The sequence below is a fragment of the Perca fluviatilis genome, chromosome 14 (assembly GCF_010015445.1).
Source record: "Perca fluviatilis chromosome 14, GENO_Pfluv_1.0, whole genome shotgun sequence".
NCBI classification, from domain to species: Eukaryota; Metazoa; Chordata; class Actinopteri; order Perciformes; family Percidae; genus Perca; species Perca fluviatilis.
The window spans coordinates 8785980-8800096 of record NC_053125.1 but is presented as its reverse complement, the minus strand read 5'-3'; the positions used below and the strand labels follow the sequence as shown (position 1 = coordinate 8800096).

At 42.1% G+C, this 14117-nt stretch overlaps 1 protein-coding gene across 1 annotated transcript; it reads left to right on the top strand.

The window, feature by feature from the left end:
- The first annotated feature begins 1237 nt into the window (after positions 1–1237).
- Positions 1238–12306, top strand: LOC120573556 (signal-regulatory protein beta-2-like). Its single transcript, XM_039823345.1, has 5 exons — positions 1238–1286; positions 1376–1711; positions 10497–10628; positions 10732–10763; positions 12089–12306. The coding sequence occupies exons 1-5, from the start codon at positions 1238–1240 to the stop codon at positions 12248–12250; spliced, it is 711 nt and encodes a 236-aa protein (XP_039679279.1). The 3' UTR covers positions 12251–12306.
- Positions 12307–14117: the final 1811 nt, after the last annotated feature.

Here is a 14117-nt window from a genome sequence, read left to right as displayed (position 1 = left end):
AAACAAATTACAAAAAACACAATTCATTGTTTACATCAAATGGTATCTACCAAGTAGATGAATCGATGGGTCCCAGTTTTGGAATATTACTCTCGAGATTTCTGCCTTCCCCGCAATAAGGGGGGAAAAGAATAATTTATTTAAAAAAAATCAGCAGAAGCATAAAATAGTGTTCCTGATACAGGTTTAAGTGGAAGTAATTTGTACTGAAAAATAGTCCCTCTAAAAAAAAAAACTAAGGTCACAGTTTCTGGAAAAAAAGAGATGCAGCGGGGGGGGTTTTCTTCCCCCCCCTTTCTAAAAGGTTTTATTTCTCCCCTTGGCTCACCACATTCAGGTCAGTGCAACCAAGTACTATGGTACAGCCACTGTTACATAGATATAAGATATCTTGATCTGTTACCCATACTTACATTTTCTTTCTTACCAGCCTTTTGCATGTAGACACACTTTCAGTTCCCTCCATTCTTCTGGAAAGTATGCATCTAAATTGCAGTTTCCATTTTGCCAACCTCATTGTGGTTTACCTGCTTTTATTTAATATCAAAACAGGCCATGCCTTATTGTCTCTATAGACAGAGCAAGCAGACTGTAGAGACAGTGTGCCAACACATCTTGATGTAAAACGGGCCATGGTGGAGGGGTTTTTTGCTTAGATGTGAACTAGCAAATCATATTCCGCAAGGTGAGGATGATGAACCAATCAGACCTGACGGAGGTGGCAGAATGTAGGACAAGTGGTGAATCTGGTAAGTGTGCTGCTGCTCTTGCTTCAGTCAGTCAGAACTGCTGAGGAGGAGAAGCCGGACCAGTGAAGCCGACGAAGATGAGGCTTTACTTTGTGAATGTTCTCCTGCTCTGGCCTTTGTGTAAGTAACAGACATCCACCTGTGTAATCTTTTCCTGAGCGTCCACACACAGACACACACTTACATCCTGTCTGTATATTTCAGGTGCGGTAGAAATTTCTCAGCCTGTTCCTTTCCAAACAGTGAAGCTCGGAGACTCGGCTACTATTGAATGTCACATAAAGAGTGACCTGAAAAAAAGAGTGTGGTACAAATTCACCACAGGGAAGGGACTGCAGCTTGTGGCAGCATTCAATCATTTCTTTAATCGGAGTATATTTCCTGACGATTCTCAGCGCCATTATTCAGTCAAATTTGACATAATCAACAGCCATCTGAGCATTTCTACAACAACATGGGAAGACGTTGGAACATACTTCTGTGGAGTCATGCAGTTAAACGAGATTCAGTTTGGATCGTGCTTTTTGATGCTAAAAGGTATTCATTCTCTCTCCTGACAGCACCATGATTTCAGCTGAATGTGAACATAATGCTGATGATCATAGTTCTTTGATTTCTTCCCCAAGGTGCGAACCCGATCAGTGACTCTGGCGTCCAGCAGCGGGAGTCTGAACCCGTCCAGCCAGGAGACTCTGTGACTCTCAGCTGTTCTGTTCACACTGGCCGCTGTGCAGCAGAACACATTAGTGTCACGTGGCTGAAAAACTCTCATCACTCTGCTCCGCAAATGATCTACTACTCTGGAAATAAGAGCTGCTGGAGGACTGAGAGTGGAGAGACTAGCTGTGAGTACGAGCTTCTCCTGAGGAACCTCAGCTCTGATGATGCTGGAACCTTCTACTGTGTCCTGACTTCATGTGGACAGACGCTGTTTGGAAACGGGACCAGGATTATTGTTCACAGTAAGACAGGAACCGTAACTATACATGTAGAGTTGTAGTCCAAAGAACTTCCAATTCCTAGCAAATAATATAAATCATGAACACAGAAAAAATGTACGTCAATATGGAGTCCAAAGCCAGCTAGAGTTGAAACGATTGGCTGTTTAATCCTTAAGTCGATCGACAGAAAAATAATCAGCAACTTTTTTGATAATCGATTCATTGTTGGTCATTTTTCAACCAAAAATACGAAACATTTGTCAACACTATTTCCTGATATTTAATTGACCAAATGATTAATCCAGAAAATAATCAGCAGATTAATCAATGATGGAAAGTGTTTTTATAGTGGAGCGGCTAAGTGCTTATGTTTGGCAGAATCGTTCAGTTTATGATACAAGCGTGAAAATTGGCATGAGCAGTCTCCATGGGTCACTTGACAAGAAAATTGTCCGAGCCACTTGAAATTTCAAAATGGCGGCCATTTTTCAAGATGGCCGACACCTTAGTGGAGCAGTTAAGTGATATAGTGGTTTATTTGGTGATACAAGCATGAAAATTGGCATGAGCAGTCTCTGATGGTCACTAGACAATAAGCCACCTACAGCTACTTGAAATTTCAAGATGACTGCCATTTTTCAAGATGGCCACCACCTTAGTGGCGCAATTAGGCTTAAGAAATCATTTAGTTGGTGATACAAGCATGAAAATTGCCATGAGCTGTCTCAAAGGGTCATTTGAGAAGAAACCGCCCACAGCAACATAAAATTTCAAGATGCCGGCAATTTTTCAGGATTACTGCCGCCCGCCATGTGGATCTTTAAATGATACATTTTCTCATAGAAATGTATTGGGTTCCTCAAAAGACTCTGTCAAGAGAGGTAGTTTGTCTGTGTTTTGTCTGACTCCTCATCCATGACCTGTCCAGTTTGGTAAAGACTGTCAGGAGTTGCCTCCCACCGGCATAGCTCTCAGGGTTCATTGAGGTACACAAGCTCCCTTACCACGACAAGGTAACAGTCACAAGGGAGTTTTCTTTTTAAACTAACAGTTATTAAACATGTGAAATTAATACTGAGAGGTGGGGGAACAAAAATAAGATTAATAAATTAGCACAGTTGTGGTTCTGAACGGACAGTGCACCAAACAAAAAATTGAGCAATGACTAATACTGAATGTCAATAAGAACAGATCCAGAGGCAACAGCGACTCTGGCTGACACAGCCATGGAACCATGACAAACAGAAAGTATCTCAAACAATACTAAGGAACTAAACTGAAAATGTCACAGTGATAGTCTGGTGACAAAATAAAACATGATGCGCCGATGTGGCGAGGGGAAGCCGAGCCATAGGCCTACACCGGAAAACATCAGAAAGAACAGAGCTGATGTCCTTCTTGAATCCAAGCAGTACATCACGTCCTGCCTTGTGTTCTTCTAGCTCAGGTATGCTAGAAAGCAGCTGCTCCTTCAGTCTGGTTGAATTCACATCTGGTGATTCGACACCAAGTTGCTGCAGTTGTTGCTTGTAGAGAAAGGCTAGATCTGCAAGCTTAAATATAACTGGATCCGTGCCGTCACTTGTGGTCTTCATGTCCGTGATGTAGATGACAAGTTCTGAACAAATAGAGGGATACCAGTCAAAAGCTGAGCTTTTGAGGCTCTGCTCTTGCTTGATGGCATTAAGATGGTCTTGCTCTCTGTTGTACAGTCCAACGAGACAGGCAGGGTGGTTTTTAAATTCCTGTGCAACAACATCCCCAACAATAAGCTTTGCAAGGAGCTTCATGTCGCTTAGATTCCTGGCACGTTCATTGACTCTTTCGTTAAGTTTCATCGTCATTGCTTCTCGTAAGGGGGACATTGCACTCTCATCTTCACATATAAAGCACAAAGCTTTCGAGGGCTGGGATCCTCTTGGCCTCTTGACATGGATATCTTTGGTATCTTCAGTGTCTTTAGCAGCAGTAGATGCTCTCTTTTGGGCCCTTTCCAGCTTTGTGTTATTGAACATAAGTTTACAGCTTGTAAGATAGGCAGAGCATTGATCTTATGAAATAATGGAACATTTCTTGCAATGGTATCATAACTAGTACGATCGTGCTCTCTGTTGAATAAACTCGGATGAATGAGTTTTTCCTTGGTGTCCTGCTGACAAATGAAACATCTGTCCCAGTTAGTTTTCTCAACTGTTATGATGGCTTCTGCCATGTCTGCAGCAAATGTATAGGCAGAGGCCGAGGGTTTATCCTTTTACCACCTTTTACCAAGCACTTTGATGTATGGGATACAACTAAGTTCATGCCTTAAATATCCCGTGCGATCTGTATACCATCCGATTAACTAAAACCCCATTAACCTTGGCTCGGCTCTCCCGCGCTGGCACAACCTGTCAATTCAGGTGCGGCTATCTAACTGTTTTGGGGTAGATTAGACAGCATTTGGGATACTAACTTTACAATTAGCTGACATTGAACCCCACTCTGAGTTTAACAACAGTGATATATCACCAGTATGCCCTGGTAGTGCAGATATTCACTCTTGTCTAATCTATCTATAATCAACAAATCGACACAACTGTATTTTGATGCGTTAAAAGTTGTTCTTTAGAATAATCTAAAACATATAAAATAAAATGACACCAAATCGTCCTTAATGAAAAAAAAACAATACATTTCTATCGGAAAATTTATCTTTTGAGGATCCAGGGGTCAGCCATCTTGAAAATAGAAATTTCAAGTGGCTGAGAGTGTTTTCTTGTCAAGCAACCCTTAGAGACTGCTCATACCAATTTGCATGCTTATGTCACTAACTAAACAATTATATCGCTTAAAGGAATATTTCACCGCTGGAAAGCTGAATATATCTTTAAATTGGGTCACTTATGTAGTAGAAATGTGAAAAAAAATTGAAATTGGTGCCTTCTAGGCCGAGAAAAGCCAGAAAATGTGTTTTGGTCTTATATGGATGAAAAACACCAAATCCCAGAATGCACCTGCTTCGTTGCTTTGAGTCCACTCCCAAGCCACGCCTACCGCTTGACAGACCGACAGAGGTATTCAACTCAACTCAAGCGTGTTTTATTGTCATTTCAACCATATACACGAAACGTTTCATCGTGACTCAAGATGTGTTACACATTTAACATATATAAAAACGACATTATATAAAAACGACATACGAAACAGGCTACATTTAGTACACACACTTTATAGGCTCCGTAAAGTTCAGCTAACGCATACTAGCATTAGGCGCCTTTGGTGGGCTGTAAACACCGAGCATAAACACAGCCGTGAATTAGTGTGTAATGTAGAATGGTCGGCATTTAACAGTCACAAACTCCACCAGCAGTTAGCAGTTAAATGGATACAAATCACCACATTTCGTGCGCACTTCGGTGTTAACACAGCCCACCTCTTTTACCTGGCGACAGAGCATCTCTAGCTCGGAGGGCTAGCAGGCCTGGTAGCTGGACAGTCCGGTACACTATTCAGGCAGGTTTCCACAACAACAAAAACACGGCAGTCTCTGAACTCACGTTGGGAGTGTCGGTAGTTGGATGTAGTCCAGTTTGTGGTCTAAATGAGCGCATACTTGCAAGCAGGATCCGGTAAGGTTCAGCTAACGCATACTAGCATTGGTGTAGCTAAACACAGAGTATAAACACAGGCGTGAATTAGCGTGGAATGTCTAATGGTCGGCATTTAACAGTTTTTTTTTTTTTTTTTTGTTTTTTTTTTTTTTTTCACAAGCTCCACCACCAGTTAGCCGTTGCTTGGTGGGTTTTTTTTTTCCCCACCAGTCTGTTTAACACAGCCCACCTCCACGGGCCGGGCCAGCCTGAGGTAGATAGAATCCGGTTCCGGTACACTGTTGTTCAGGCATGTTTCCACAACAACAAAAACACAGCAGTCACTGAACTCACGGGTTGGGGTTTTCGTTGAAGGAGGATGTAGTCCAGCTTGTTGTTTAATGAGCAGACACTTGCAAGCAGGATGGCTGGGACAGGTGGACAGCTAGCGTTAGCTTTCCACCTAGCCGATGAGGATGTCCCCTAGCCGGCTAGCGGCATTGAGCGACACCGCTGGTCTCCGCGGCAGGCGAAGCTCACGTAGTGTGCCGATAATTGCCGTCTGTAATAACGTTTCCTCCATATTCTCCGATCTGTACCGATGTATCCGGGTGGTACACACGTCCGGTAGTTTGAATGCAGATAATTGTTGTAAATGTTTTCTGCTGAAAACCGAAAGCCTGTTTAGCGAAGATTCAAGATGGCTGACAGTCGTTTTCATTCGGAATACCTCGGCCAGACTCGGCAGTCCAACCCCTGTGGGCGTGTTGAAAACATACGGAAGTAGATCCTACTACTGGCTGTAGTCCTTTGCCTGCTGTGGCAAACTTCCAATGACGCAAAAATCGTCATTTTACGTCATCGGAAGATTTTTTCCAGGCCCCAAATGCAGAAATCTCTCGTCTCAGGGGGACATGAGGGAGGGAGGCACGGTCATTCAGAAATACTATCGGGTTTCTACTGATACAAAGCTGAATGCTAAATCGGTGAAGTATCCCTTTAACTGCTCCATTTAGGTGGTGGTAATCTTGAAAAAAAAGGGCGCCATCTTGAAATTTCAAGTGGCTGTGGGCGGTTTCTTGCTTACTTCCGGCGCTGCACAGCGGCGATGAGTGCCTGCAGCACGTCAGAAATGTTTGTTGTTTGTTTGTTTGTAGTTCGTCGTCGTTGTTTATTTTTTTTACACAAACCCAGTTATCAACATCAGCATAGATTGGTAAAGTGCTGAGGGAGGAGAGAAGTTTAAGGAAGGCAAGATGCATCTAACAGGACTCTTCTTTGTCTACCTGACAATCCTGTTGTTGCCCATCGACATCCATTCACAAATTTTACGGGGCTACGCGGCAGACAGCTTCAATAAATGGAATTCTCCGCTACAGCCGAGACCAGCTCTGGCAAGTGAGGGAGCAGTGTTACTGCGGTAACTTTCCACTCGATCTACCTGAGGAATGCAGGAGAGCAACGAAAACACCGAGGAAAAGAGGACGGCGTGGAGGGATACGACAGCGAGTCCGGGCCCGCGGATATAAGCCACCTCTACCCACGCTGATTCTGGCAAACACCCGCTCTCTGCCCAAGCAACTCATGGAGCTGCAGACTGCAGTGAGGTACCTTTCAGAGTACAGAGAAAGTTGTTTAATGTGCTTTACCGAAACGTGGCTCAGAGAGTCTATTGACAATTCTACACTTAAGATTACAGGATTTAGCGACCCTATAAGATTGGACCGTGATCCACAGGTGACGGGCCGAGTGTGTGTTTACTTTAACCAGGAGTGGTGTAATAATGTCACACTCAGAGACTCATTGTTCGGAGGATATTGAACTTTTATCCCTGTCATTTAGGCCTTATTATCTGCCCAGGGAATTTGGACAAGTGTTTGTCACTGTTGTATATATCCATCCCCGTGCTAACACCAAGATCGCGGCAAGTATAATTTATGACACAGTGGCCAAGCTAGAAAATATCGCACCTGATGCGCCCAAATTTATACTTGGAGATTTCAATGGTTGTTCTATAAAAAAAGTCCTGCCTAACTACTATCAATATGTCGACTGTCCCACGAGAGGAGAAAAAACCCTTGACTTATGCTTTGGGAACATTAAAGAGGCTTATAAGGGCTATGCAAAACCGCCACTGGGGGATTCCGACCATAATGTGATTCATCTTGTTCCGTATTACAAACAGAAGTTTAAATCCAGCAAGCCCGAAATTAAGACAATTAAGAAGTGGAGCGACGAGGCGATTGAGAGCCTTAAAGGCTGTTTTGACTGTACAATATGGGACACCTTCTTTGACACTTGCAGGGATCTGGAGGAATTAAACTCCGTGGTGACCGATTATATTCAGTTTTGTGTGGACTGTGTCATTCCAGACAAATGCATTAGAGTTTTTCCCAACGACAAACCATGGGTAAATAAAGAACTCAAAGTAGCACTAAAAAGGAAGTTTATTAACAAGGGAATATGGCCCAGATGAAGGTTGTACAAAAGGGAAATAAGGCATCTAACTAATATGTGTAAGCATAAATATAAATTACAGATTGAGGCGAAAATGAGGGGTAATGACTTAAAACAGGCATGGCAAGGGATGTACACAATGATAGGGAAGGAGGTGAGGAGAAGGCACATTAACACAAATGGAGATGATGTAACCCTTGCAAATGAATTAAATACTTTTTATGCAAGATTTGATACATTAGATTTCTCCTTAGAGCGTAATTCTATCAGACAACATCTTCATGGTGGCCCTCCCCTGGTTGTAACAACTGAGGAGGTGCATAGAATCTTCAAAAAGATTGATTCAAAAAAGGCAGCTGGTCCTGATAAGATTAGAGGAAGGATCTTAAAGGAGTATAGGGAACAACTTAGCCCTATATTTGGGCAGCTTTTTCAAATGTCTCTTGACACACATTACGTTCCAAAGGCCTGGAAAACCTCACTGATAGTGCCAGTACCAAAAGTGGCAAAACCCTCAACCTTAAATGACTATCGTCCAGTTGCCCTAACATCAATTGTAATAAAAAGTCTTGAGAAGATTATCCTAAAACATGTTCTAGGAGATGTGCAAAGGGTGATTGACCCTCTACAATTTGCATACAGGACAGAAAGGGGAACTGATGACGCCCTATTGTATATGCTCCATAATATTTATTGTCATCTTGATCAGCCCAAACGATATGTACGTGTGTTATTTATGGACTTCTCATCCGCTTTCAACAACATTAGGCCTCACATTATGATGGAGAGGCTATTGCGGTTGGGAGTGCATAGTGACTTCATCAGATGGGTTGAGTCCTTTCTGACTGACCGAGTGCAGTGTGTCAGGGTAAATGAAGCCGTATCCTCTCCTATTATCACAAACACAGGGTCTCCACAAGAAAGTACAATCTCCCCAGTCTTATTTACCCTGTACACAAATGAATGCAGGAGTAACACACAGGAACATGTTACCATTAAATTTGCCGATGATACAGCGATTATAGGTTTGATACGGGACAACGATGAAACCAACTACCGGGCTTGGGTTGATCAGTTTATAGAATGGTGCAGGTCCAGTTGTCTTCTGTTAAACACAAACAAAACTAAAGAAATGATATTTGACTTTAGAAGTGGGAGCTCGACCCACCAGCAGATGATTATAGAGGCGCAAGGGATTGAAGTGGTAGAGGAGTATAAATACTTAGGGACAATAATAGATGCTAAGCTATCATGGAACACCAACACTGATGCCATCTATAAAGAGGATCTGCAGCGATTGTATTTTATGCGGAAGCTGAGACAGTTCAGAATAGAGAAAGACATGATGGTCCTTTTCTATCGCTCTTTTGTTGAGAGTATTTTGACTTTCTGCTCCATTGCCTGGTACTTGTCTTTGTCAGTGATAAATAAAAGTAAATTACACCGGATAGTTAACATGGCCAGCAGGATTGCTGGACTTCAGTTAAGTTCTTTGACCACAATTTGCGAAGCTAGGGTAGTGAGGAAAGGGCAAGCTATTTGTGGTGATGGGTTACATCCCCTATTTCAGGCGTATGAGGTGCTGCCATCAGGCAGAAGATATAGGGTGCCATCCTTACAAACCAACCGGGCTCGCAAATCATTCATTCCTACCAGCATTACATTACTGAATAAATTAGGGAAAATAACTTGACCCTTTTTGGGTAATAATATTGAACGTTTGTATAATACCAAAACGCTATGATGCACTTTATTGTTGATAGCCCATTGGTGCTAATGACATTGCACTTTGCTATTTGTGTATGATGTGGAGATATTTGGGATTGTGTATTAGGGTTGTGTGGAGAGGCAGGAGGGGTTGGTGGTTTTGTTGTTGTCTGTTGGTTATGGTCTGTTGTCTGTCTATTTGATGAGCTGTATGGTGCAAGATGAATTTCCGAAAGGATCAATAAATGTCTATCTAAAAAAAATGACCCTTTGAGACAGCTCATGGCAATTTTCATGCTTGTATCACCAACTAAATGATTTCTTAAGCCTAATTGCTTCACTGGATGGTGGCCATCTTGAAAAATGGCCGCCATCTTGAAATTTCAAGTAGCTGTAGGTGGCTTATTGTCTAGTGACCATCAGAGACTGCTCATGCCAATTTTCATGCTTGTATCACCAAATAAACCACTATATCACTTAGCTGCTCCACTAAGGTGTCCGCCATCTTGAAAAATGGCCGCCATCTTGAAATTTCAAGTGGCTCGGACAATTTTCTTGTCAAGTGACCCATGGAGACTGCTCATGCCAATTTTCACACTTGTATCATAAACTGAACGATTATATCACTTAGCCGCTCCACTATTACGGTATGGTTAAGGTTTGGGAAAAATTGGGGTTATGGCAAATAAACTATGGGTAATGAATGGTCAGGGTAAGGCAACAATAACACAGTTATATTTAAATATTCAAGATTACTTTTAAAAAAAACTTAAGTCTCTTGTGACGGAATGCAATCTTTTGGAATACTATGCTGCTGTATTGACATGAGGTGACAGCTATCCTAAATAAACCAAACCTTTTTTTAAGGCTTTATACCATATGTATAGGGGAATGTTTTCTGCACTTTGGGTAAACTGACCCTTTATATATATTGAATACTGCAGGATATTGTCAACAGTAAGTGACCTAAAGAGAATATGTAACTCAAATGTCAAATTTTTTTTAAATGGAGAATATTGCACTGCTAGTTATTTGTGTTCAAACTAAGCACTGTTTATTTTCTTCTGCAGAAAATGCTGTCACCAAACTATCTGAACTGAGTCCCACTGTGATTGCTCTGATGCTGTCAAACATCATTCTGGGGACTGTGGCACTCCTCCTTATATGGAAACTTTGCAAGAGTCAGAGGAAAGACTCCACAGGTATTTCAAACCGTACTGATCAGCTGTATCTCTGCAGCAGAATAACAAACACATTCGGTTACATTCTGCAGTAACTGAAATTTACTTCTCTTTGTTTCTTCAGAGGCAACGGATGGATCTTCTGAAGGCAATCAGGTAATTCATCAGCTTGGTGTAACCTTTGTGTTTGATCAAGCCTTCCTCACTCCCAACTCCTCAAATACTGACGCCTGGTCAGTGGCCCTCAGAGTCAGATACCGACGCACAATGCCCGTATGAGGCGGAGGCCCGTTCATTCCTATGAGAGTTGCTCAGTGGCGCATAAAGCCTTCATCGAGTCCAAAATTAACGGGATGATCGGCGCCACTTTCACACTGTGCGGACCATAGAGCAGGTGCACTAGAGACCTCCACCGGCTGAGTCAGCTACTTCTGGTTTAGCACTACGCTAACTTGAATGAGGATTAAATCATTTAGGCTAATGATGCGGCTCTTATAGACATTACAAATGCTATCAGACCAAATGGATCAAATTAATAATCAATAATAGTGATAGGAGTCACTTCGTTGGGATTGTGACGCTCAAAAAAAATAAAAATGGATTTGATTTTACTTCTGATTTACAGATGCATCTGTTGCCAAGTATCAGTGAAAACACACTGGAGCGTCTTGCCTGACAGACCAGAGTTGCAATTCCACCGTTGGTCCACTATTGTTCAATTTACTTCAAAGCCCGCCACACTTCCTGGGGGCCTCAGGCATAGCAGCATCTTGACCGCAGTGACTTAAGATGATGTAGGATGAGAGCGCCAATGATAGGGGGTAGTTTTAAATACTTAAAAATCTGCGCAGGTGGGGGATAGATCAAACAACATAGGGACTTTCACCCAGGTGACCGGGGTTCTTGTCCCTACTTGTCCCACGTGTCACTTCAAAGTACATGTTTTAACCCAAACAAACACAGGAGACTGGGGTTTGTGTCCCGTTCTTGTCTCTTAAACGTAGATGTTTTAACACAAACAAACACAGGACTATCACAGAGGAGACTGGGGTTCTTGTCCCTACTGGTCCTACATGTCACTTTAAAGTACATGTTTTAACCCAAACAACACAGGACTATCACCCAGGAGGCCAGGCTTCGTGTCCCATTCTTATCTTGCGTGTCCTTAAACTAACATGTTTTAACCCCACCCACGACCTTTACTTACCCTAAGTGGCTTTACCCTGCACGTCAACAAGTGACGCCAAGGAGTCCAGACCCAGAGAGTTCAAAAGCTATGCCAAAGGTTCTTTCAAAGTGCTTTGAAAAATGACAGCAAGAGGTTCTGACGAAGTGCATTGAAAAATGCTGCCAAAGGGCTTCTCAGAAAGTGAAATAGTAATGCCAAGAAGAGTAGGGATCAAGAATGTGTTGGTTTGATTTGCACCACGTCTTTCTATGGCCAGTCTCAAGTGTTTTTCTTTTTCTTTTTTTTTCCACAGACTACTGATACAGTAACCTATGCAGCTGTGTGTTCGGCCCCTAGATGCTTCCCCACCAGACAAGCTAGAGGGAACTACTGTGGAGACTCTGTAGTTTATTCTAACATCAGATACTGTCAACAGAACCGACAGGTGGGAAGACAGACAAACCAGGGAGAATGAAGACTGAAGGAGTAGGAATGCCTAAATGTATATATTTACACAAGTTTGAAATATGACCAAAGACCGCTTTATCTGTATGAAATATAAAGAAGTCTGCCACTGGCATGACTATAGTTAATGCTGCACTCAGCCCAGAGCCGGCGCAGGTGGGGTGCAAAGCGTGGTGCGAGGCCCTGTGCGAACTTAACGTGCGAGGTCCTACTTGTTGACATATACCATGCATGCACAAGAATCACTGTCAACCCACACCCGGGGATGACACTTAATTACAACAGCTATATAGTCATATCCTCTGTGTGTGTGTGTGTGTGTGTGTGTGTGTGTGTGTGTGTGTGTGTGTGTGTGTGTGTGTGTGTGTGTGTTCACATGTGCCTTGCTGTGTTAAATGTGGACGTACCGTGGAACTGTCCATGGTGCTGAAATACGTACCAAAATAGATGTAAGGCATTGTCAAAGATAGTTGTGTTTGTATTCTGGTGTTAAGAGAGATTCCAGACTATTTAGATCAAAATAATAAGCCGTCTGATCTATGGAATGGCAGCCCAGCTACAGGTCACTTCATGTTCTTTCTACAGCTTTATATAGCGTCCGACGTACCATGCTGGATTTGCAGCACTTATGATACAGGATCACGGGACGTTTTGTTTTGTTTCACCAGAGTAGCTAAATATGTCCAATAAATATTGCCCTCATTAGCAAGTTATTGTTTTTTATGTGTTTTTTTCTTAACACCCGATCATGTTTGCAAAATCGGTTGCGCTCTCCTGTAGCTGTTTCTCCCTGCTCGCACTCTGGCTGGGCGCCTGATCTAACCGTGGTAACATTGTTACATCTTAAATGAAAAAGATAAATAAAGTCAGAGCACATCGAGTCAAGAACAGGCATAAAAAATTATTGAATGTACAAAAAAAAAAAAATGCATTATTGCAAACCAGGGAGATGCGAGGCCCCCAGGGGCAGCGAGGCCCCCAGGGCAGCGAGGCCCCCTGTGCCATGCGACCCTTATGACTCAGCCACTTCACATCTTTGCAGCTCAAAATATCCTACATTTAAATACTGAGGACTTGAATGTGCCAAATCCAATAACATACTTCTGTGACATGTAATTAATAAAGTGTTATAATTCAGTAAACATTTATTGTTGGGCATGCTTTCCCTGAAGAAATAACTAAATCAATTGCAGAGGCCGAATTTGTCAGGCAGGAATATGGAATGAATGCTGTACTGTATTGTAATAAACAAAATTATTTGGGCTTCAATGACTTTTTAATCAACCATCAGCACGTCCATGAAACTTTCCATAAAGTAAAACAGTTCCAATAAAGTTGTTGTAAAGTTGTGAACAACTAGATCTGTGGAATAACAAAACTTATGTTTCAAAGCTTTTAGCAACACAAAAAAAATGATATTTCCCCTTCACATAGGTAGCACCATGAATTATATATCTGCGTAATTTAAAGTCCAAGCAGATAAAACCCAAACTACATTGCATACTGTTGGGGTGGCTGGAAGAATGTGTGATTGTAATTTAAGCAAGCTGGCCCTTTAATGTAGCATAGCATAGTATAAACAGAAGTAGACAAAAGACGATAGAAGGGAACATGTTCGATTATTCCAGCACCCCTTGCACTCTGCTCTATTGCACTACAGTCTTACAAATGCCATTGTTGTATGTAAGGGAACCTTTGTCCAGCTTTGTTCATGTTTTATGTACATTTAAAGCAAACGAAAATCATATTCCTTGTATGTATACACATATGTCATACCAATAAATCTGATTCTGACTGTGACAGCTTTTTTTTAAATATTAGTGCTTCACTGAATAAGTGAGGACGTCACCAGGGGCGAGTTTGTCTAAAGAAAGACA